Below are 23,946 nucleotides of genomic sequence, written 5' to 3'. Positions count from 1 at the left end.
CTGGGCAGAACCAAACACGTGAGTCCACAGGGCCAGAGGCAGCGGCCCACACCCGCCTCCCGGGCCCTCCTACCTTCCATGGCCATCCGCTCGCGGAGCTCCTGCTGCAGCCGGCTCTGTCGGTCCTCCAGCTCCAGCTCCCGGGCGCTGGGTTTTCCGGGGATTTGGGGGGGGGGGGAAACAAGCAAGTGACTGGTGGGGGGTGGCACAGTTCCGCGTCCCCTAAACTGGGAGGCGGCTGCGCTCCTGCTGAGACGGACTCTGAGCCCACGTCCCACCTCGGCTCCCCCAGACCCAAAGCCACTCACAAGATCATCAGCTCTGACTCATAGCGCACCATGGCGTTCTTCTCTTGCACCAGCTTGAACCACTCCTGCATCAGCTTGGGGTCGTCCTTCTTGCCCATGCCTGCCGAGAGAGGGTGTGTTGGGAGGCAGTGCCACTGTCCCCAGCCCGGACTCAGCAACGGGGCAAATGTGCAGAGAGCCCAGCAGGGCACGGCCTGACGCTCCCGGGCCAGGCCCAGTTTGCCTCCGGCCACGAGAACGCCCCAGCCCCAAGGGTCCCCAGCCTGCGCCTTCCTCTGTCCCTCCGGCCGGCCTCACGCCCCAGCCGCTGGAGGCAGCTCGCCTGGACCTCTCCTGCTCCGCCGCTTGCTTTCTTTGGGCATGTTTTCGGTGCTCTGCCCTCCTTTTTTCTTTTTCATTCATCTAGGACCTATTTGGTACTTGCTAGGTACTAGGTCTGCTTTGAGGCCAGTCTAATGAAGAGGCAAATGGAGATTAAAAGGGTACTCGGCCTTCCTTTCCGGGGACACTCGCTACGGCACCTCCACAGGGTCACTGCCCCGAGGCCTCCTCGTTTCCAACATCCTGACCAGGGAGGTGCCTCTCTCAACTTGCGGCTCCTCAGGCTTCCTGACAGATGCTGCCGCGACCCCTGCATGGCGGACGCAGTGCGTCCCTGGGAGGCATGGGGACTCCCACCGGGGCAGGGAGAGCGCAGGCCCCCCGCTCTGAGCCAAGCCCAGCAGCAGCTTCTGGGCCTGCTGCCACCCACACTCAGCTGCCTGCACCCTACTCAGCTGACACCCGTCTCCACCAGGAGCGGCCTGACCCCCTCGGGCTCAGCCGCAGCAGGAGGGAAGGAAGACCTTCCCAAGGAGCCACACCCCACGGAGGGGACATAAGGAAGCCCACGGCCGTAGTGGGTCCTGTCCAGACGCAGAAGCCAGACTGCGGTGGCTCTTCGCTGTTTTCAGATTACAAGCCACGCGACAGTCTCAGGAAACTTGGGGACTCCCTTCCTGGAAAACTGCACGTGAACACATCCAATAACTCTGCCAAGGACTCCAGGGGTTCATGGGCCCCACAAGTCCACCCACGGCTGGGCTAAGAGGCCGGGACGGGGAGGTCTCTCCAAGTGCCTCCGCTTTACGGGTCACTGGTCGGAAGTCCTCTCCCAGTAAAACCAAGCCCAGGAACACACGGGGTGGCTCTCAGGGACCCCGACCTCCCACCACACGCGAGGGCAGGGGCCGCGCCTGCACTGCGCTGTCCTGGGTCCTGGCCGCTGCGGAGTGCGTGCTGGGCGCCGGGGCCCGAGCACTGCCGACCGCCCGGCAGCCCCTGTCCAGCTCCGCACGCCCCTTCCTGAGCGGCTCTGCACAGGGCACCCGCGGGGCGTGGCGGGGAGTACGGGGCCCGGGGCAGGTGAGCTCTCTGGGCGCCGGGATGCCTCCTGACGCGCTCGAGCCAGCTCAGGAGGGACGGCCGAGGTGGACGCAGCTGGTGGTGGTCAGCAGTGAGCGAGCGCCGGGGAGAGCAGAGGAAGGTTAGCGGGTTAGCCGTGGTCACACTCCCCGGCCCCGCCCGCATGCCTTGTCAACGACAATCACCACCACAAGGGACTGCAAACCAGACAAACTTAAAACACACACACTCAGCAAGACACAGGGCAGAGAAGTCTGCTTTTAGTGGTTTGGAAAGAACTGGGGCATCTGTGCAGAACAGCCTCTGTAAGGACAGTATTCCTCGACTTCACCGGCACAAATCGCTGCCACACGGGGCAGGGCTCCTCACCCGCGTCCCGGTCCCTCTGTCTGCGGGACTGGAGGCTGAAAGGCCCGACCACGAGTGGTGGCCTGGAACCGTGGATGCCTGCAGCCTGAGAGGCCCCCAGACCTGGACCTGCTCCCTGCCTGCGCCCCGCCCCCCAGCCCCCCGAGACAGTCGAAGGGATACTGCACCTTGTAAGGGACTGCCACATACTCAGGGGGTCTGTAACAGGGCCACCAGGTATCAGCAGAAGAAAGAGAAAGAGCTGGGTTTCGGGTCCCTGTTTGACTAGTGTTGCTATGCCCCCCGAGAGGCGGTGCGGAGAAGGTTGGGGTTTACTTTACCTTCCTGGACACAGCAAGGGCAGAAGGAGAGAGGTCTACGCCGTGGAGTCCCGCCACTGGGCTCAACTTCAAAAAGGGCCAAACAAGGAGGAGGAGGAGACAAGACGGACAGAGAGGAGGAGGAGGAGGAGGAGGAGGAGGAGGAGGAGGAGGAGTGCGGAAGTGGAGAGGGACAGGGAGAGGTGAAGTGAAAAACAAGCAGAGGACAAAAAGCAAAAAAAGTGAGAAAGGAACAACAGGAGGAAAAGGAAAAATACAAGAAATGGAAAAGCGGAAGCAAGGGAAACACGGTCTACAAATGAATTCAGTCCTTTATCCGGCACAGAGACTGAGCGGGAACAGCCCCGGGCCTGGGGAGGGCGGGAGAGCTGGGAATGACCATCTGGGGGCCTTTTGGGCTTGGGGGATCCCTGCGTGAAAACATCCAAAGTGCCAGCAGGCCTGCCCGCTGCCGTGGAGCAGCCAGGCCCGAGTGAGAGTTCTCCGATGTTACCACGTGGGTGAATCTAAGGGCCGGGGGTGTCTGTGGGCGCTGAACCCACAGAGGAGCTCCCCACCACGGAGGCAGCACCCAGTCTTTGATGGGCCTCCAGAGCCGGCACCCGTGATGCTCTGATTCTGAGCCAGGGCTCGTTGGTCCAGCGCGACCACCTCCACGGAGGTGGTCCCCACCGCCCGAATCTCTGTCCCCCCACAGCCAGGGAGAGCCGATCGCCCCCTTCCTCTGCCCCTTCCCTCTCCGCAGAGGGTCGACGCCACAGCTGGGGACGCTGTCACACTGCGGACTGCACGACAGGACACGCCAAGAACTCACAGAAACAAAGCTGGGAAGTCGTGCAGAGAACACCTCTAGACTAGGGGCCTGGGGCTCTCAGGAGGGGGGACCGTCAGCAAGGGACCATCACAGAACCACAGGGCACACGCAGGAGCCACGGCCCCATGTGGTAAGCAGGGCCTGGACCATGAGAAGCAAGCCTGTTTAGGTGAATGCAAGGGCCAAGCAGCCAAAGTGAAGAGGCCCTTTACTTTGCAACGGGGTGAGTGCAACGGCCACGCTTTCTCTTTCTTTTAAGCTCTTCTCTGTGTTCTCCACAGGGCTTTGTGCATGAATCTGATATTGGGTGAAAATTCATTACTAAGGTCAGAGGCTGTGTGTGTGTGGTGGGTGTGCAGAGGCTGTGTGTGTGCGGTGGGTGTGCAGAGGCTGTGTGTGTGTGGTGGGTGTGCAGAGGCTGTGTGTATGTGGTGGGTGTGCAGAGGCTGTGTGTGGTGGGTGTGTAGAGGCTGTGTGTGTGGTGGGTGTGCAGAGGCTGTGTGTGTGTGGTGGGTGTGCAGAGGCTGTGTGTGGTGGGTGTGCAGAGGCTGTGTGTGTGTGGTGGGTGTGCAGAGGCTGTGTGTGCGGTGGGTGTGCAGAGGCTGTGTGTGTGTGGTGGGTGTGCAGAGGCTGTGTGTGGGTGTGTGTGTGCAGAGGCTGTGTGTGTGGGTGTGTGTGCAGAGGCTGTGTGTGGTGGGTGTGCAGAGGCTGTGTGTGTGGTGGGTGTGCAGAGGCTGTGTGTGGTGGGTGTGCAGAGGCTGTGTGTGCGGTGGGTGTGCAGAGGCTGTGTGTGTGGGTGGGTGTGCAGAGGCTGTGTGTGTGGTGGGTGTGCAGAGGCTGTGTGTGGTGGGTGTGCAGAGGCTGTGTGTGCAGTGGGTGTGCAGAGGCTGTGTGTGTGGGTGTGTGTGCAGAGGCTGTGTGTGTGGTGTGTGTGCAGAGGCTGTGTGTGTGTGGTGGGTGTGCAGAGGCTGTGTGTGTGGTGGCTGTGCAGAGGCTGTGTGTGTGTGGTGGGTGTGCAGAGGCTGTGTGTGTGTGCAGAGGCTGTGTGTGTGGTGTGTGTGCAGAGGCTGTGTGTGTGTGGTGGGTGTGCAGAGGCTGTGTGTGTGGTGGCTGTGCAGAGGCTGTGTGTGTGTGGTGTGTGTGCAGAGGCTGTGTGTGCGGTGTGTGTGCAGAGGCTGTGTGTGTGTGGTGGGTGTGCAGAGGCTGTGTGTGTGTGGTGGGTGTGCAGAGGCTGTGTGTGTGGTGGCTGTGCAGAGGCTGTGTGTGTGTGGTGTGTGTGCAGAGGCTGTGTGTGTGGTGGGTGTGCAGAGGCTGTGTGTGGGTGTGTGTGTGCAGAGGCTGTGTGTGTGGGTGTGTGTGCAGAGGCTGTGTGTGGTGGGTGTGCAGAGGCTGTGTGTGTGGTGGGTGTGCAGAGGCTGTGTGTGTGGTGGGTGTGCAGAGGCGGTGTGTGGGTGTGTGTGCAGAGGCTGTGTGTGCGGTGTGTGTGCAGAGGCTGTGTGTGCAGTGGGTGTGCAGAGGCTGTTTGTGTGTGTGGTACGTATGCAGCTATCACAACCAGAGTTCCGAGTGGCATGACCAGCTGGTCACTGGGGCAGGCGTGAGCCTCCTTTCTTACAAACACCCCCAACTTATAACTCATCTACATTCAACCTTCTCTTTCTAAAGGCTGGTGCTCAGGACACTTGGATATGCCCACAAACTACACAGTCCCCACCTCTGACGCTTCTTGGGATAGATGTTAAATGCAAATCGGCTGCGGTGAAAGTGGGACAGCATCCCTGCTTGTTAGCAAGGGACAGGGACATGACACACAGCCACACACATCCGAAACAAGAAAGCACGTGCCGGCAGCACAGGTAAGAATGTGCTTCCCCTTCTGGACATCACAAAATGCAGCATTCAGCCCCTTTTATGTAGACCACGTCCTCAGACGCCGTTCCAGCACAGAATATGGCATGAGATCACAGAACAGGACTCAGGACAGAAATTAGGAAAGCAGCACCCTCGTGACAACAGACAGAGCAGATGTGAAATGGCCAGAGGCCAGGAAGGGCGGGTTTTGACTCTCTTCCTTAGCCTTCCTGCGCGCTCTGCTATTTCCATAATGTATACTTTATAATCAGAAAAAACATCCAATAAATACTGTTTTAAAAAGAAGAAACTGAAGGAAAAAACCAGCCAAACAAGGGGAGTTCCACCCCAGACCTGAACCTGAAACAAGCATGCAAGGGAGACACAGAGGCGCTGGTTTGGAGCTAGTCTCTTGCCTCATTTGGAGACATGAGAGACACAGATTTTGTTCACCAGCCGTAGGGCAAGAGAGGTCGTCACACTCATGGCAAATAGAAGTCGTTGACATTAGTTTCTGTATAACGTCGGGGAGAAGGGTTCCTGTCCGTGCATCACTCACTCTGGCCCCAGCCGCCGCGCAGGGCACCCAGAGGCCGCGTGCCAGGCGCGGCCTTGCAGGGCGGCCGTCAGCACCCTAACCCTACCCAACTTCGGGTCAGGTGACACGTGTCACTGAATGTGAAAAGCTGCAGATTATCATCGTGCAGCCAGGCACGTCTCATGGATTCCCGAGGGACGCGTGACGTGAGTGTGGCAGTGCATCAGAATTCAAACCACGGACACCTGTGTGGGCTCCTCTGGCCCCTGCACTGGCCCCGGGGGCTGCCCAGCCAGACAGGCATCAGCAGCTCTGCCGTCAAAGGAGGGACCGGAGGCTCAGAGGGTCTGACGTGCGCAGCCCGACTAGGACCCGCCCTCACTCTCCCATTCCCAGCACAGAGCGCCCTTCCTAGAGGACCGACAGAGGCTCCAGGCAAACCCAACAAAAGGACGCAGCTTGGAGGACAGGGGTCACACACAGAGCCCACTCGGGTGCCAGACCTGGAAGGGCCACCAAGCCGCCTCTGCCCCACCTAACGGAGAGGCCCAGAGAAGGCGAGTGGCTGGGCTGGGGACACGGTGAAGTGGGCCTGAAGCCAGGTTTCGTCTCCCTAAGTCGGGTGCTCTCCAGTGACTGCCTTGCCTCTCTGGTGGCCCGAGGCCGGCTCAGGACCCTGCAGGCTGTGGAACAGCGGGCAGCCATGATCAGTCCTGCGGCAACCCTCCCCCCACGCTCTCTCATCTCCTCTGCTTCCTCATAAAGGCTTTGCCTGCAGCACTGCATCCTCCCTCCAACCCAATCACCCCAGCACAGGGAACATCAGGGTAGCTGGAGACAGCGCGGCTGGTTTGCAAGCCGTAGAGCGGCATGTGGCATCTGACAGGGTGGAAGGCTCTGCCCGGCAGGCCCGGCCGAGAGACAGGGAGCTGGGGAGATACCTTGTTAGGAAAACTCAGTATGGAACAAACCTCTAGACTGGGGGAAAAACGAAGGGAAAAAAAAAGCATGTGAAAACTGAGATCCAACACGCATACACACACACACACACACACACACACACACACACACACACACACACACGTGTACACACACAGGAATGCTGGGGAATCTCAAGGATTTAAAGTTCCTAAAGCAAAACCAGAGCCAGGCTAATGCTCAAACCGAACAGACCAGCCAAAAATCTGCCAGCATCAACTAAGGGGGGGCAGAGAGCACAGGGGAGGCTCGGGAGGGGGAATGGGCAGGTGGGACGTGCTCCCTGCCTTCCCACCACAACTCACAGCAACGGTGAAAGCCCCTCCCCAGTCCTTTACACGACGTTTCTAAACCACTCATGTTCTTTCAATTTCCCCTTGAGACATACAAATCAAGAGGTGAGGTCTCTGAAAACTAGAAATCGGGTGTATGTATTCCAATTAATTTCTCTTTTGGTCACGCCATGCCGCATGTGGGATCTTAGCTCCCCGAGCAGGGATCAGACCCACGCCCCCTGCACTGGAAGCATGGAGTCTTAACCAATGGACCGCCAGGGAAGTCCCCAGGTGTATGTATTTCTAACTTAAAGTTCTCCAGAAGAGATGTTTTTATCTGAAGATGTCCAGTCGCCTACCTTGGTCTAGTGCAGCAAGACTGGCGGCTGGGCAGGCAGGACGCTGCCTCTGTCCTTTAAGGGGTCCTTTGGAATCACAAGATTCAGCTTTGTGCAAAGGGGATCTGTATACTCTGTGGCTCAGAAAGAGACTTTTAACAGATTTGGTGCCTTCAAAAGTTAGCTGAGAGCCACTGTAAGACCCCACGGAAGCAAGTCTGTGTGGCGGGCAGACGCCAGGTAGGGATTTGGAGGCTGGCCTCCTCTTACCTACACAGGAAGTAAGATTGGTGCTGGGTTTCCCTGTGGCTCTCTGGGGATGCAACAGTAGAGAAGCAATCAGATTCTAAGTACAGAATCAGGTTCCAAATTTCAAAAGGGTAACATTTCCCCAAATAATGAGATTACCAAGCACTCTAAGAAGGAAACATCAGCAGGAAGTGAAAAGGGGCTGATTCTGGCATCTGTTCTCCTCCCGGACTCTGTGGGAGGGCAGCAGCCTCTGGTGCTGAGCAGAGCCCACCGAGGCTAGACTTTACACAGAAATCACAGAGAGCTGACAGAGCAGGAAGTGAATCGGGCAGCAGGGGTCATAAGGTGTTTAATGCGGGCGTTCATAATTCAGAGATACACCGAGTTCCTTTTTCTATTTATTTCATTTTCCCCTGGAATTTCTGGTAATTCTAAACCCAGAAGGCTAGAAGCTGAAGTCCAGGGACACAGAAATGGAAACAGCCAACATCTTATCACTCAAGCCAACAGGAGCAAAGAAAACAAAACTAGCCACACGAGGTAATCAGTGTGGCAGCAGTATTCAAGCCGGGAGGGAAGGGTGAATGTAATTGGAAAGACACGGGTTCCATAATTCTTCCCAGTAGATTCTTAACAAAAAAACACATCTCACCTTCGTTTGGAAGCGACTTAAACGTTCCCCAGGGGTGTCGGGAAGCGGCGGGAAGGGAGCCCAGGACGTTAGCCAGGGGCGGGGTTTGTTAGTCGGGGTGTAAGCATCAGCCCTTTTACAGCAGCAACGGCCACGAGGTGGCAGCACCTGGACACCAGAAGCTCGGGGCCCTGGAGGGCCATGCAGAGGGGCGAACCTGTGCACGTGGGGGTGACAGAGCAGGGCAGAGGCCAGCGACAGCCCACCGCCAAGGAGGCCGGGAGGCCGGGAGCCTCCTTGCTCTGTCTCCAGTCGCAATCAGAATCGTGCTTTGGTTTTTAAATGAATGGGCCAAGAAGTGACTCTCTTAAAAGGATCGTATTACGGTAAAATATGAGAGTGATCTTTGTCCCCTCGTCTGTTCCAAGACCACTTTCAGGCACGGAGCCCGCGTGGGGAGATGAGGATGTCAGACCGCCCGACCCAGGACGCAGGACCCCAAGGAGGCGCTGGGCCCCGGAGGCCTCGCGAGCAGCCACCCGGCTCGGCTCCTGATACGAGGGCAGACTCGCAGGAGAAAAGGTGCCCAAGGTCTAGAGGTGAGACTCAGGCCTTGGCTGTTTCTCTGATCCTACACAAATGGTGAGTTTTGTGTGCAAGACGGCGAACGTACTGGGCTCCCCTGAGACGGCGGCTCCACTCTAGAAGTCACGAGAATGGCCTGGAAGGTTTGTTAAAGCAGGTAAGCAGGCCTCACCTGCAGGGCTCCTGACCCAGAAGGTCAGGGGTGGGGCCTGAGAACCTGCACTTCTAGCAGGCACCACCAGTGCTGCCACTGCAGGGACCAGACGCGGAGGACTGCTGCCTGGGCCGCTGCCTGTCTTTGTTGAAAAGAGCTGCAAAGTAGGTCCCTGCACAGAGCAAGGAGGGAGGAACATTCTCAGAGGCTTTGGCCAACACAGCCTCAAGTCTGGTGAGCCAGGGCAGAAGTCACCATGGCACCACTCCCAGGCACCGGGACCTCTCGGGGGGCCCGAGCAGCCCTGATGGAGACAGTGGGGGCCGAGCTCTCTGTGTGTTTGGTTCCCCAGTGTGGCCGGCAGTGAGCTTCCTGGAGGAGTGGGAGGGATGTGCTTCGAAGGGAGGTCACGGTACAGTGTGTGTGTATGCGTGCATGTTGAGTATGTCCGTGTGTGTTCCTACCGTCAAACAACCAAACGATATTAGCGGGACCAGAGTGAAGATTTGAGGTTGACAGGCTGGGCTAGGCGAACTTTTATTTATAAAACATTAAAATAACCCCGGGCAGCAAAAGCTATCTCAGGTCTCCCTCTGGAGCACGTACAGGCAGGGGGAGGGTCAGGCATTGCTCCCTTTGAGCTGGAAAAGGGCCTGTGCTTTTGCCACCTGCTGGTTAGCAGGATGACTTCTTGCTGTTTGTGAGCAGGTGCGGGGGAGGAGGGCAGCAGCAGGGTTAGTTCAGCAACAGGGCTGCATACATACCACCCAGACGCAAGTCGATGAGGTCAGTGTAATAAGACTCTCCCCAATAGTCTACAACAAGGAATCGGTGAAGAGAGTTACTGCATCAGATAAGCCTCTGGTCCCCCCGAGCCTCAAGCAATGAACGGCGTGAAGCGTAAGAAACACCCCGAGACGCAGCAGGAGGGGGACAGGCAGCAGCTGGAAAGCATGTGTCCCCCCAGGTGCCCCCCTGTCCCCCCACGGGCACACTGTAGCCACAGACCTCTGGGTGCAAGGGGTGGTCACAGAAACCCACGGGTGACTGCACTGACAGAAAGCGATCAGCCGGGACAGAAGCCTTGGCTTGGTCGGAAATCCTGCTGGGACTCAACCTCATCTAACTAAGATTTTTAAAAACTCAAGGGCAGATCAAAGGCTACAAACCTCCCTAATTTCCGAATATCAGAAGCCCCAGGCTGAGGGGCTGAAGGCGAAACGTGAACACCCTAAAAAGCTGCGTCAGGAACCAGCCCTCAGCCTGCCCTGTCCACACCGACCCCACCAGCAGCAGAAGCGCTTCTGCTGGACGGCCTGAGATGAAGGAGGCCCTGTTTCTTCTGCGTTCAGCCCCCAAGGTCTCCAGCCCCTCTAAGAGCAGGCAACGGGCGGCAACGTATTCTCGTTCGTCATGCTCCAGGACCCTAACACAGGCGTTGTGAGCGAGGGCGGCCCCCCAGGACCGTAACGCACGCAGAGCGTAGTCCGCTGCGGTTTGCTACCCTTTCCTCCACAACTCACAATCTGACAGCTGGTCCTGGCAGCCTCTGGTTCCACACGAGGGCTCCTCCTTCCAAAACACACACACCGGAAAGCAGACTGAGGCTGATCCAGTGGGTTCCAGAGACAAAGAGGGCTTCCCAGCTGCCCCAGACCAGAAACCTCACGAGTCTCAGTCTTATCCAAGGCTCTGAAGCTAAACTTGCCGTGCGGGTATACGTGAGATTCAGAACTACGCGAGCCTTCTCTGGAAGGCAGCTAGACCACCAGTCTGACCCCTCAGAAAGCCCATCGGGTGAGACCGAATGGCCAGTCCAGGGAAGGAGCTGACCAGCACTACTCAGCCCGAATGGACTTCTCAAAGGCTCGGCCGTGAGCAAGCAGACTAGCAGGAGGAATGGGACACAGAAGCCCAAGAGAAGGAAGAGGCGCAGCTGAGCCTCAAAGACGACCTCTGTCAGGTGGGAACAGAGCCCCAGGGGCTTCTGACAAGAGGGAGCCTAGGAAGTGATGTGCTTAAAAGAAAAAAAGCGGGGCTTCCCTGGTGGCGCAGTGGTTGAGAGTCCACCTGCCGATGCAGGGGACGCGGGTTCGTGCCCCGGTCCGGGAGGATCCCACATGCCACGGAGCGGCTGGGCCCGTGAGCCGTGGCCGCTGAGCCTGCGCATCCGGAGCCTGTGCTCCGCAACGGGAGAGGCCACAGCAGTGAGAGGCCCGCGTACCGCAAAAACAAAAAGAAAAAAAAAAAAAAGAAAAAAAGCGAAGTACCGGGTTCCTGTGTCAAGTGTTTCCCAAATGCATTGTGGGACTCTCCCAACGGAGGTACCACAGCCCGTTTTTGAAACAGGAGACGTGTATTTGGACAGAAGTTCTGGGAAGCTCAGCAGACTCTGGACCAGAATTGTGGTTTCAACCAGCTCTCTGGAAGCTTCGGGCTCTTCAAGTGCTGTTCCGGGGTCTCCCAAATACCCGATTCACAACTACTTTTAACTCATCAAAAAACTTAAACACGGCTTCCCTGGTGGCGCAGTGGTTAAGAATCCTCCTGCCAATGCAGGGGACACAGGTTCCATCCCTGGCCCGGGAAGATCCCACATGCTGCGGAGCAACTAAGCCCGTGTGCCACAGCTACTGAGCCTGAGCTCTAGAGCCCGTGAGCCACAACTACTGAAGCCCGTGCGCCTAGAGCCCGTGCTCCACAAGAGAGGCTACAGCAATGAGAAGCCCACGAACCGCAACAAAGAGTAGCCCCCGCTCGCTGCAACTACAGAAAGCCTGCGTGCAGCAACGAAGACCCAACACAGCCAAAAATAAAAAACAAGTTAAAAAAAAAAACAAACAAAAAACTTAAACAGGACACACCACGTTCGAATCTTTGATCCGCCAATGTGAAACCCACTGAAGCCCATCAACATGTTAATCTGTGCTGCAGGTAAACTCGCTTCTGTGCGGCCCCAGGACCAGGCTTCTTCTGCCCTCTGTGTGCGAGTGTCTGTCCTGCCTGTGACACGCGGAAGAATGACACTTCATCCATCAACTTCAATCCTGGCCTGCTAGCAGAGTCTCACTCTCAGAGTGTTCTGCCAGGGGGGTCCTCCAGGTGCAGGGCGGTCCTCCAGGTGCAGGGGGATCCTCCAGGTGACACAACACATAGCACACCTGGTGCTGGGTTCACTGTATGTTTGGGAGCATTTATCCGAGATTTCTTCTTCATAAGGAATCTGAACTGTAGTTGGCTCTGTAGTGATTCCACTGAGAGAGCAACTCTGACTTTAAGCTGCGGACACCCAAACCATTCTCACTGTGCACGTCCTGAGATTCCCACGGCTGCATATGACCTGCCCCCACCTCTGCACATCAGGTGCCCACCCTGTGTCCAGGGCTGGACTGGACATGGAGGGTATTAACCCTGCAGCTCTCCACAACCTGCATTTTCAAATTTGTGTTTATTAACATTTAAAAGTAATTTGGTTTGTTTTGAGTTAAACTTAACTCATAATTTGTCTTGTAAAAAAGCGTTCTTGGGGCTTCCCTGGTGGCGCAGTGGTTGCGAGTCCGCCTGCCGATGCAGGGGACGCGGGTTCGTGCCCCGGTCCGGGAAGATCCCACGTGCCGCAGAGCGGCTGGGCCCGTGAGCCATGGCCGCTGAGCCTGCACGTCCGGAGCCTGTGCTCCGCAACGGGAGAGGCCACAGCAGTGAGAGGCCTGTGTACCGCAAAAAAAAAAAAAAAAAAATTCTGCTCCTGATTTAAAAAAAGTTTGAAAACCACTGACTTAGACGAAATCCTGGTTGTATATGTTTACAAAAAGGTAATTATGTACACAACCAGTAAGCGGAATTTCAGCAAAATCCCAGGTCAATCTTCAGTGGTCCCTTTCCCTTGGCAGGCAGCAGACTGAGGAATGCAGCCTGCTGTGGAAATGCCAAGGGGCCACCGTGGACAAACCGCAGGGCAGCTGACAGACATCTGAATGCCAGGCGGAACCATCAGCGCTGGGTGCACATCTGGACCTCAGAGCCCTGTGGGGCACAGGGGCACTTACGCAAACTGTGACCCCTCTCCACCTCGGCAGAAGGAATCTGAGGGTCCAAGTCCTCCTGGCATCTTCTGCATGAAGAGAGAGCAGAGGCGGCAGGGCCCGCGGGTCCCCGTTCCCACTGCCTGTAGGACGGCTCCATCCAGGTGGTCAGGCTTGACCGAGGAGGCCGGGCCAGGGCACGCAGGGCCGGGGCCCTGTCGGGTGAAACTGAGTCCCTGCTCCCGGGCACAGGGGCTGGCTTGCCTCCCGAGTCAAGTTCTCACATTTCATCTGGTGGCACAGTGAGTCCAGCATCAGGCACAAGACATCACAGCCTCATCTTCCTGTCTCGTGTCCTCTCTTTACCTGAAGGTCACCCTGAGTCGCCTGCTAGCTGCATTCCGTGGCCGTGAAGGGTCAGGACGGGAGGCCTCCTCTGTGCCTGACCCCAGTCCTCTGACCCCCACGAACGCATCCCGATACCAGCCGCTCACTTGGAGGCCAACCACTGGTCAGCCTTCCAGCAAGATCAGAGGCCGCGACAGGCCGCATTCGTGGCTGCCTCTTCCTGATTCGCCTTCAGTTTACCCTCAGCCCAAAGCCCAGTGGACCCGCCCCCCGCTCCTGAGGAAAACCATGTCACCACCTGTCTTCATCCCTGGTCCCACGACTCTAGTGCTGACCCCGGAGGCCCATGCTCTCTACCAAGGGATGGAGGCTCCAGATTTGGGGACTTGGGAAGGCAGGGAGGACTCGCTTGTGCCTGGGTTGGGGCTACAGCTGGGGCTGGTCCAGTGGTTTCAAGGTCCTGAACCAAGAGGGCCTCCTAGGCCCTCGGTGCCTCTTTGCTCTCCGAGCCCCACTGTGCTGGGCCCACCCACAGGTTCTGGGGACAGTGGTGTGACTGCACTGCCCCCATGGCTCTGCCCCGGGAAGGGCGGTCACCAGCACATGGCCCTCACAGCCACTTCCCAGGGCCTGCTCTTCTTGGGCTCTGCCCTGAGTGCCAGCCTCCAGGACAGAGCCTGGTCCACCCGGGGCACCAGCTCCACCCGCTGGGGCGGGGGGCAGGGGTGGCCTGCACGAGCAGTTCTGTGATGGTTCCTTGTGCACAGCCTGCCCCATTCCAGTCACTGTCTTCTCAAGGAAAAGATGGGGAGGAGGGAGGAGGGAGGAGGCCCAGGGCATCAGCAGCAGAGGATGGGCCAAGGGGACAGCCAGCCCCGAGACTGGGCGGGGCAGCCCCAGATGCATGGGCCTCTCTCCTCCTTTGCTTAACAGAAGCCCCAGCTCTTGGTGACGAGAGGACCAGAGAGAGGATCCTGCTGGAGACTAGCTGATTCCCAGGGGCGGGGCTGGGCGGGCTTTCCTCGGGGATCACCCATCCACCAGGAACACAGCCGGTACCTGCTTCCCCACGCAGCGCCTTCTCCACGGCAACACCTCTCTCCTCCAGCTGGCGCTGCTTCTCCTCCACTTGCTCCAGCTGCCGCTGGATGATCTGTGGGCGACAGGACAGTGGGAAGGAGGGAGAAGGGCGAAGCGGGAGGGCGCCCAGAGCACGGCACGAGCGCACAAGAGTGCCAACACCCCAGCAGGGCTCTCGAAAGTCTCAAACAGGTCCTGCTTCGACAAGAGTAAAACTGCCCAGCACAGACTTGTACTTGCTAGGGTCAGGGGTTGGGGTGAGGGCCTGGGAGTTTGGGGTTGGTGGCTGTAAACTATTAGCTGTAGGATGGATGAACAACAGGTCGTGATGTACAGCACAGAGAATAAGAGCCCATCTCCTGGGATAAACCATCATGGAAAAGAGCATAAAAGGAATGTATGCATGTAGATAACTGAATCACTTTGCTGTACGGCAGAGATTAAGCACAGCATTGGAAACCAACTCCACCTCAATGAAAAAACATGGCTCCGCTGTGCACAGAGCAAGGCTTCTCCGGGGTGACTGACACCCGGGAGGACCTCCCACCCCGAAGCAGCGGCAGGGACATATCTTCACACAGAAAATGAAATAAAATCCAGGGATCCGGTCGTGCAGGGAACGCAGATCCAGAGTAATGTCCAGGGAAAGGACGAGAAGATTGGTTTTGGAAAACCAGAGGAATATCTTTGCTGGGAATGGGTTTGCTGTTAATGTTTCTTGCTGTTGTAGAGCTTTTGATTATTGTCCTAATCTTTATGAACACAACTATATACATATGATTTCATTTAAAAAACACATTGTATTTAGGTATCTTTTAACACTTCACATTAAAAAATTATTTTTTGTTAAAAAAAAGAAATCTGGAAGGCCTGGGACCCTGAGGACAGCTCCAACCTCTAAATCCCAGGCGCAACAGAGGCCAGCCAGCCACAGCTGCCTCGTGCTAACAGCTCTGACAAATGCACAAGCTGGCTTTGCAGCAGTTCTTCCAGAGCTAGGGATCTAGGATACTCAAAGCCTGGCCCCTCCCTTTCACCCAACCAATGCCGCCCCCCCACCCACCGCGGCGCGAGGCTTCTGTAGTGGCACAGAGCAGAGCAGCAGCTTCTTCTTCTTCCCCGCCCTCCTGTGGGTGCGGTCTCCCCCGCTGCTCACCTGGGCGCGGTGCAGCCGCTTCAGCTCCTCCTGCTTGGCCTGCCTCCGAGCTGCTTTCTGCACACGCCGGGTCAGCTTGGTGTTCAGCTCCTCCTCCGTGTAAGTCCTCGGCTGGAGGGGAAGATAGGGGTTTACTCAGTCAGGATCACGGAGGCCGCAGGGCAGGCGGGGGCGAGGTGTGCGCAGATGCCCAGACCCTCGGCCTGGCAGGAGCTCCACAGGCCAGGGGGCACCCAGAGATCCACAGGAGACGCTCCCATGGGGCAGGGACAGGAGGCTGGCTGCACAATGACTGCTGGGCAATTAGGACAGGAGGGCAGGGCGCCTTTACTGCTGAGATCACCTGTTTCCCATGTAAGGACGTCTGCTCTTTAAGACAGTGGGGGTAAACATGTTGATCAAATGTTTTCCCCAAGCCTCTTGCTTGTAGGGGTCACACAGGGAAAGGAAAAAGAAAACCCAGGATCCTTCTACTTTTTGTTTGGTATCAAAAGACACTTTTTTCAGATGAGCACTACTTGCAAGGTTCTTTGAAGAAGTCACGCCTGAAGGAAACAGGGGTGCTTCTCTGTTAAGCCTGAGCGAACCCAAACCAACTAATGCAGCTGAAGAAGGATGCCGGTGAATCTGGACAGATCAGGGGTCTGCACACCAAGAGGAGGGAGGACATGCTCTGGCAGGGCTGTGGGGCTGTCAACAATGGAGGGGCGCCCAGCCAGACAGCACAGCTGCACGTGCGAACGTGGCGTGGAGGCCACAGCAAGTGTCGGGCACGGTGGGTGAATGCGGGCAACGCTGAGGGACACCTTCTTTACTGCCTCCAAGAAAACGAAAAAGGAGCCTTTGCAGACTTTAAGGGAGCTTCCGAATTTAACTCAGGAGTTTATCCTGGTAATCTTTAGTCTAAGAGTTCCAGTGCTAGTGGTGAGCCACCACTTAAGGACCATCTTGGGACTCCCCGAGCATGTACCCTGCAGGTCACGGAGCCAAGGGCTCAAGAACTCCCTGTTCCTGTGGCGCCCAGGCCCAGAAGGGCCTCCCTGTCCCCACTGGCAACCGGAGCAAAAGCACCACATGGCCCCCCAGCCTGCGACAAGCAAGGCACCTTCCCGTCCTTGCCCACTGCCGCCCGTCCACGCGTGCCCGGACGTGGTTAGCAAGGGTTCGGCTGCCGGGCCGGGTGGGGCTGCAGCAAAGCCTTCCCACAGGGACAGGACACAGCCTTCGATGCACATCATGTCCTGAACATAAACCGACTTTTAAGGGGACGTGATGGAGAACAAAGCAGAACGGCAATAATAACAACGATCAAAAATTAAAAATAGAACCCAGAAATGGAGCAAAATCAGCTACAAGTTTAAAACAAACATGCACAACTAAAACGCATGATGGCTCCTCCCGTGTCAGCCAGAACGGCTGCGTGCAGGCTGGGAGTGAGACGCCAGCAGCGCCACCTCAGTGAACCCGTCTGAGGGAGGCCTGGGGTCACTCTTCTGCCGAGAAGTCAGCGCCTCCTTCACTTGCCCCAAATTTCCTGTGCTCTGTCCTCAGTCCCCTTGTGTGTAAAGTAACCACAAGGTCACAGGAGCTCTTTCTCTGTGCAAGTTCAGACTCCTCTTCTGGCAGAATGCTGCAGGGTGATGGCTGGGGGCAGGTGGTGGGAGACCCGGGTAGACTGCATGTCACCCAAGTTCTCTGTCCTGCTGGTGTCCCTGAACAGGCCCCAGCAGCCCTGGGAGGGGGTGGCCATCTCCCGATTATACACCAAGAAAGGGACTTAAATGGAATGAATAACAGACTTCCACCAGGGATACTGCAGGCAGTCAGCGTGGCCTCTTCTCATCCACTGAGCCTAGAACAGAGCTGCTTGGCAGCCCCATTAAATAGCTCAAAGGCAGGAAGGGAGTGAGAGGGGCAGCCGCTTCTCCCAGGTCAGGGCCTCCCGGAGGCCACACATGGTCATGTGTGCACATCCTGCCTCAAGCCAGAGTGAGGAAGGTTCATTATCAGAACAAGGCAGTTAAAAAGGAGACAGGTAATTTCCCCATGTGGCACATGAAAAAGTCCAAAGGAACTAGTAACTACAGCCTGAGGACCAGCACTTATCTATTAAATTAAAGGGGGTGATCGAATAGCCAAAACAACCTTGAGAAAGAAGAATGGAGCTGGAGGAATCAGGCTCCCTGACTTCAGACTATACTACAAAGCTACAGTAATCAAGACAGTATGGTACTGGCACAGAAACAGACACAAGGATCAATGGAACAGGATAGAAAGCCCAGAAATAAACCCACGCACCTGTGGTCAACTAATCTATTACAAAGGAGGCAAGGATACAGAATGGAGGAAAAACAGTCTCTTCAATAAGCGATTCTGGGAAAACTGGACAGCTACATGTAAAAGAATGAAATTAGAACCTTCTCTAACACCATACACAAAAATAAACTCAAGGGCCTCCCTGGTGGCGTAGTGGTTAAGAATCTGCTTGCCAATGCAGGGGACACAGGTTCGAGCCCTGGTCCGGGAAGATCCCACATGCCACAGAGCAACTAAGCCCATGCGCCACAACTACTTAGCCTGCGCTGTAGAGCCCACGAGCCACAACTACTGAGCTCCCATGCCTAGAGCTGTGCTCTGGAACAAGAGAAGCCACTGCAATGAGAAGCCTGAGCACCGCAATGAAGAGTAGCTCCCACTAGCCGCAGCTAGAGAAAGCCCGCACGCAGCAACGAAGACCCAACACAGCCAAAAATAAATAAATTTATTTTAAAATGTCATGTTTTACAGAACTAGAACAAAAAAATCTTAAAATTCGTATGGAGACACAAAAGACCCCAACTAGCCAAAGCAGTCTTGAGGGAAAAAGACAGAGCTGGAGGAATCAGACTCCCTGACTTCAGACTATACTACAAAGCTACAGTAATCAAGACAGTATGGTACTGGCACAAAAACAGAAATAAAGATTGATGGAACAGAATAGAAAGCACAGAGATAAACCCACACACCTATGGTCAACTTATCTATGACAAAGGAGGCAAGGATATACAATGGAGAAAAGACAGCCTCTTCAATAAGCGGTGATGGGAAAACTGGACAGCTACATGTAAAAGAATGAAATTAGAACGCTCCCTAACACCATGCACAAAAATAAACTCGAAATGGATTAGAGACCTAAATGTAAGACTGGACACTATAAAACTCTTAGAGGAAAACATAGGCAGGACACTCTTTGACATAAATCACAGCAAGATGTTTTTTGATCCACCTCCTAGAGTAATGGAAATAAAAACAAAAATAAACAAATGGGACCTAATCAAACTTAAAAGCTTTTGTAAAGCAAAGGAAACTACAAACAAGACAAAAAGACAACCCTCAGAATGGGAGAAAATATTTGCATATGAATCACCAGACAAAGGATTAATCTCCAAGATATATAAACAGCTAATCAGCTCAATATTAAAAAACAAACCACCCAATCCAAAAATGGGCAGAAGACCTAAATAGACATTTCTCCAGAAAAGACATACAGATGGCCAAGAAGCACATAAAAAGCTGCTCAACATCATTAATTATTAGAGAAATGCAAATCAAAACTACAATGAGGTATCACCTCACACCAGTTAGAATGGGCATCATCAGAAAATCTATAAACAACAATTGCTGGAGAGCATGTGGAGAAAAGGGAACCCTCTTGTACTGTTGGTGGGAATGTAAATTGATACAGCCACTATGGAGAACAGTATGGAGGTTCCTTAAAAAACTAAAAATAGAATTACCATATGACCCAGCAATCCCATTACTGGGCATATACCCAGAGAAAACCATAATTCAAAAAGACACATGCACCCCCAATGTTCATCGCAGCACTATTTACAATAGCCAGGTCAGGGAAGCAACCTAAATGCCCATCGACAGACGAATGGATAAAGAAGATGTGGTACATGTATACAATGGAATATTACTCAGCCATATGAAGGAACGAAATGAGGTCACTTGTAGAGATGTGGATGCATCTACAGACTGTCATTCAGAGTGAAGTAAGTCAGAATGAGTAAAACAAATATGGTATTTCAACGCATACATGTGGAACCTAGAAAAATGGTACAGATGAACCAGTTTGCAGGGCAGAAATTGAGACTCAGATGTAGAGAACAAATGTACGGACACCAAGGTAGTAAAGCCGCGGGGGTGGGGTGGGTGGTGGTGGTGGTGGTGGGATGAACTGGGAGATTGGGATTCACATATGTACACTAATATGTATAAAATAGATAACTAATAAGAACCTGCTGTATAAAAAAATAAATTAACAACTAAAAAACAAAACAAAAAAAACTCAAAATGGATTAAAGACCTAAATGTAAGACCAGATACTATAAAACTCCCAGAGGAAAAATAGGCAGAACATTCTTTGACATAAATCACAGCAATTTTTGGGGGGATCCATCTCCTAGAGTAATGGAAATAAAAGCAAAAATATACAAATGGGATCTAATTAAACTCAAAAGCTTCTGCACAGCAAAGGAAACCATAAACAAAACAAAAAGAAAAGTAGTTGAAAGACCACCCGGAACCGGGGTGACGTTATCATGAACCCGGACACAACGTCGTGCCAGGTCAGCACGTCCTGGGCGCAGCCCTGACTTCAGTGCTCCCTACGTGGCCCCCGGCGAAGGGGTGCTCGTGGGCTCCTAGGGCTTGGGTCCCAGACTCGCTGTCGGCGTGGATGAGGAGGGCGCCAGGGGCCCAGGGACAGTTGTGGTCAGAGGGATGTGCTCCGCCTCAGACTGGCCCTAACACAGGCGGCTTGGGCCCAGAGGAGGCCTCCCACCGTGTCTCGGCCTGGACACGGGCCAGGCGCAGTGCTCAGCTGCGCGTCGGCTGGGGTGGGGCGCTGAACAGGGGACGGAGTCGCAGCAGCGGCCCACCCACCTCTCTCCTGGACTTCTGGGAGGTCCGCTCCAGGACATCGTCACTGGAGACGTCCGAGTCCTCCGAGCAGCTCAGCTGGCGCCGGGGCCGCAGCTCTGGGGGGGCAGAGGCAGAGCAGGGACAGTGAGCGGTGGCCACGCGGGGTACGCTCCCCACTTCCACAACCACGGCAGCCCAGGGCAGGCGGCGGAGGTGTGGTTCTCCCCGGTTTGGGTCTGTCCCGCACCCGGAGCCACGAGCCTGGATGCTGACACACGTCCGGGCGGGACTGGGCCCATACGCACCGAAGGGGCCCCGTCTGGCACCAGTGCCCGGCCGCTCACCATCAGGCCCTCCCTGGGAAGTCACAGCCCCCCGCCGGCCCCCGCCCAGCTGCGCGCTGGTTTCAGAACGTCCTGCTGGGTTTAGTTTCCTTCTCCCTAGGAAGCCCCAGGGGAGGGGGCAGCACGGGAAATGGGTCTTTCGAGGGAGCTGCAGGGGCTGGAGGGCCCGCACTGTGCACTCTGCGTGGGAGGGGCCCCCGTGCTGCCGTACCTGCTCTCGTGACAGGAGACGCCCCCGGCTTGCCGGCGTCCACGGTGGCTCCGCTGGAAGGGGTGCTGGGGCGGGACCTGCCATCGCCCTTCTTCTTCTTGTCCTTCCTATACCCGGAGAAGACGGACTTCCACAGGGACCTGGGCTTGGCTGCTGCTTCCTCCAGGGTGCTGGGGCTGGGTCTCTCCGGGGGCCGGGCCTCACCTTTGGGCTTCTTCTCTTTCTTGTTTCTTCGTGGGGAGAAGAGGGACGATCTCTTCTTGCTCTTCCCGCTGGAGCCCTCGGACGAGGTGACCGAGCCGTCCAGGCCCCCGGAGTCTGAGGGAGGGGATGGGACCTCCTCACTCGTGGCCTTGTGCGTTGGGGTGGGCTCCTCCGGGCCCTTGGGGGGCACGGCGGTGGCTCTGCGGGGCGCCGGGGTCCTGGGGGCAGTGGCCACGGTGTCCATCTCCTTCATCCTGCTCAGCTGCCGGGCCATGGCGTCCCTCAGCGCCGGGCTCCGCACCGACTTCTCCCGGGCGCGCATGCGCTCGGCCGCCAGCTCCTTGGCTTCGGCGGAGACCAGCGGCAGCCCCCGCTTCTGCGGCGGGCCCCCACTCTCGGGCCCCCAGCTGCTCTCCTGGGCCAGGGGCTGCTCGGGGCAGGGCCAGCGGGAGGGCGGCGTGAAGAAGGGCTCCTGCAGACTCGAGTCCTCCGTGCGGTCGTCATACGTGTCCTCTACATCGTCAGCGAAGGGGATCTCGTCCACGCTCTCCACAAATGGCTTTGGTGCCTCCTCCGGAGGCGGCCGGACGGGTTCCCACGGGGTCCGCGCGCACGTGGCTGGTGCTCGGGGCTCCGAGGCTGCGGGCTGCCCCGCCAGGGCCGGCTTCCCGTGAAGGGTGGCAGGCTCCTCGTCGGGAGGCGGGGGCGGTGGGCTGGAGGGGGGTGTGAGCATGGTGGAGTCGGAGGTGCTGAAGCTCTGGCTGCCGGGCGTCCTGGTGCGGGAGGAGCTGCCCTGCAGGCCCAGCCCCGAGCTGCTGGACAGGTCTCTGTGCTCTGCCCGGGCGCCCTTCGTCTCCCTGCCAGGTGGGGACCCTGGGGTGGGCGGGGAGGGCTGGGTCCCCACGGCGGCGGGCGGCCCCAGCCTCCCGGGGACAGGTGTGGGTTTCAGAAGCCAGGGTCCCTCGCCCTGGGGAAGCTTCTCAGCTGGACAGGCCTGCAGGGGTGCGGGCTGGAACCCAGGCTCAGGTCCAGGGCCCCGTCGCACGGGCGTGAGCCCCAGGCTGCGGCGTATCTCTGCGCTCTTCATCCAGAACTCTGCCACCAGGTCGCTGCGTTTCAGGGCCTCGTCCCCAGGAAGGGGGCTACCCAGTGCGTCCTTGGTGACCCCTTGGCTCTTCACGGGGAGGGGGGCCAGGGGGGTGGAGGTTCTGGCCGGCACAGGCTGGAAGCGGATGGGGGACACGGTGGGGGACGGCACGGTGGCCTCGGCGGACAGCTGAGGCTGAGGCTGGGAGCAGATGGGGAGGGGGGCCAGGGGGGACCGGCGCTGTGGGCTTGCAGGCGAGGGCGGTGTCCTGGCTTCGGGCTGCGATCGGACAGGGGTGCCAGCTGTGGGCTCCCCATGGGGGAGCTCTGGCTCTGGCTCTGGCACAGGGCTCTCCGCGGGCAATCCCCTCGTGGCAGCTGCAGAGGCAAGCGGGGCTCGGGCACCCTGTGGGAAAGCAAGGTGACAGGAGCTACTCAGAAGGCAGGGTTCTGACGGGCGTGCTCTCCCCCCAAGGGCCTGAGCTTCCTGAAACACCCTCTCCATACAGGGGGCCATGATCATGGGCCAGGAGGACACCCCCCTTTTTGATCTGTCTGTCAAGCTTCAGAGCCCCTCACCCAGTGAACACGTGAAGCTTTCAGGTTTGGTTCATCCCAAACGCATCCAGTTCTTTGGGCCCTGAACGGACACCAGCCAAAGGATGCTAATGACCAGCCCCAGAGCTCCGAGGTCTCTGACGTGAGACGTAAAACAGCATCAATCGCAGTCTGCCTCCCGGACTGTCCTTCCTGCCACGCCCCGGCCTCATTGCAGATGAAACCCCCCAAATCACCTTGCTCCTCACGACCCCAAAGACCCCCAGGCCTTGAGCTCCAGCCGCCTCTAGATGGCGTCCCCTAAAACGTGCTCCATAGGACACAGTGTTACTATCTATTTACGGAGCATCCCGCAGTGTGTAGTTCAAAGACCACTGGTCACCTGGATAAGTATTTTTAACTTAGAAAATCATACATTCAGTTTAGCATAATATTGAGAAAAAACACATCTGTTGTATCAAACCAGTAATCGCACAAATATTACTGTTGTAACGTAAAAGTAAACATGTTTAAAACGGCGTGCTGTGTGGACACACGGAGAACGGTGGTGGGGAGCTCCGCGGCACAAAGCAGGCCACACGGGGCCAGAGCCCCAGGGCCACTCCTGTTTTCAACAGCCCGTCAGCACAGGGAACAACAAACTGGGTTCGCACCAAGGCCCCCAAGGGGTCCCACCAGCTCTGCCTCCAGAGTGGGCCCCAACGCCTTACCTGTGCCCTGGGGCTGTGGGCTGGGGAGGACAGGACCGAGTGCTCCTCAGGGGACCGGCTGGGGCTGGAGACTTGGGAGCGACCTGAGAAAACAGACGCAGGATTTGCGAGAGGAAACGCGCTCGCACTGCAGCGGGGCTGCGCCCAGGGTGTCCCGGCCTCAGCCGTGTCACCAGTGTAGGATCTGCGTCCAAAGGTCCAGAGGTGAGCTGCACAGGTGCCACAGGGGAAGGGGTCGTGCAGGGAGGGGAGGGGCTCGCACACAGACCTCTCTCTGGGCGCCTTGCCGAGGCCGGTGGTGGCTCCTCCTCGCCTTCAGACACCTGCAGCTCCAGCCCCACTCCCGCCGCCACCTGCTGCAGCTCCGTGTCGGTCTCTGATGGCACGTCGTCCGACCAGTGCTGACCTGCCGAGGGAAGTGAGCACGGACCTCAAGTGAGGCTGTGCTCCTTGCCGGGCTCCCAGCTCCTCAGAGGACAGCCGCCAGGCCACCAACTGCAGC

At 56.9% G+C, this 23,946-nt stretch overlaps 1 protein-coding gene across 32 annotated transcripts in view; it reads right to left on the bottom strand.

Annotated features, from left to right (window-relative positions):
- Nucleotides 1-23,946, bottom strand: part of MICAL3 (microtubule associated monooxygenase, calponin and LIM domain containing 3) — a 187,304-nt gene that overhangs the window by 2,613 nt on the left and 160,745 nt on the right. For 23 of the 32 annotated variants that reach the window (XM_067008364.1, XM_067008357.1, XM_067008356.1 and 20 more), the window contains 10 exons: nucleotides 23,713-23,850; nucleotides 23,445-23,527; nucleotides 20,887-22,582; nucleotides 20,353-20,447; nucleotides 15,424-15,534; nucleotides 14,247-14,340; nucleotides 9,582-9,632; nucleotides 2,402-2,467; nucleotides 309-408; nucleotides 74-147 (listed from right to left, as the gene is read on the bottom strand). In XM_067008364.1, the coding sequence (XP_066864465.1) occupies nucleotides 74-147; nucleotides 309-408; nucleotides 2,402-2,467; nucleotides 9,582-9,632; nucleotides 14,247-14,340; nucleotides 15,424-15,534; nucleotides 20,353-20,447; nucleotides 20,887-22,582; nucleotides 23,445-23,527; nucleotides 23,713-23,850 (2,508 nt within the window). Of the gene's footprint in view, nucleotides 1-73; nucleotides 148-308; nucleotides 409-2,401; nucleotides 2,468-9,581; nucleotides 9,633-12,996; nucleotides 13,131-14,246; nucleotides 14,341-15,423; nucleotides 15,535-20,352; nucleotides 20,448-20,886; nucleotides 22,583-23,444; nucleotides 23,528-23,712; nucleotides 23,851-23,946 lie in introns of those variants that run through there. The other 9 variants (XM_067008372.1, XM_067008375.1, XM_067008378.1 and 6 more) reach the window with 5 other exon arrangements.

Source organism: Kogia breviceps, chromosome 12, assembly GCF_026419965.1.
Source record: "Kogia breviceps isolate mKogBre1 chromosome 12, mKogBre1 haplotype 1, whole genome shotgun sequence".
NCBI classification, from domain to species: Eukaryota; Metazoa; Chordata; class Mammalia; order Artiodactyla; family Physeteridae; genus Kogia; species Kogia breviceps.
Note: the sequence above shows the minus strand (reverse complement) of the source record. Positions and strands in the feature narration are given on the sequence as shown.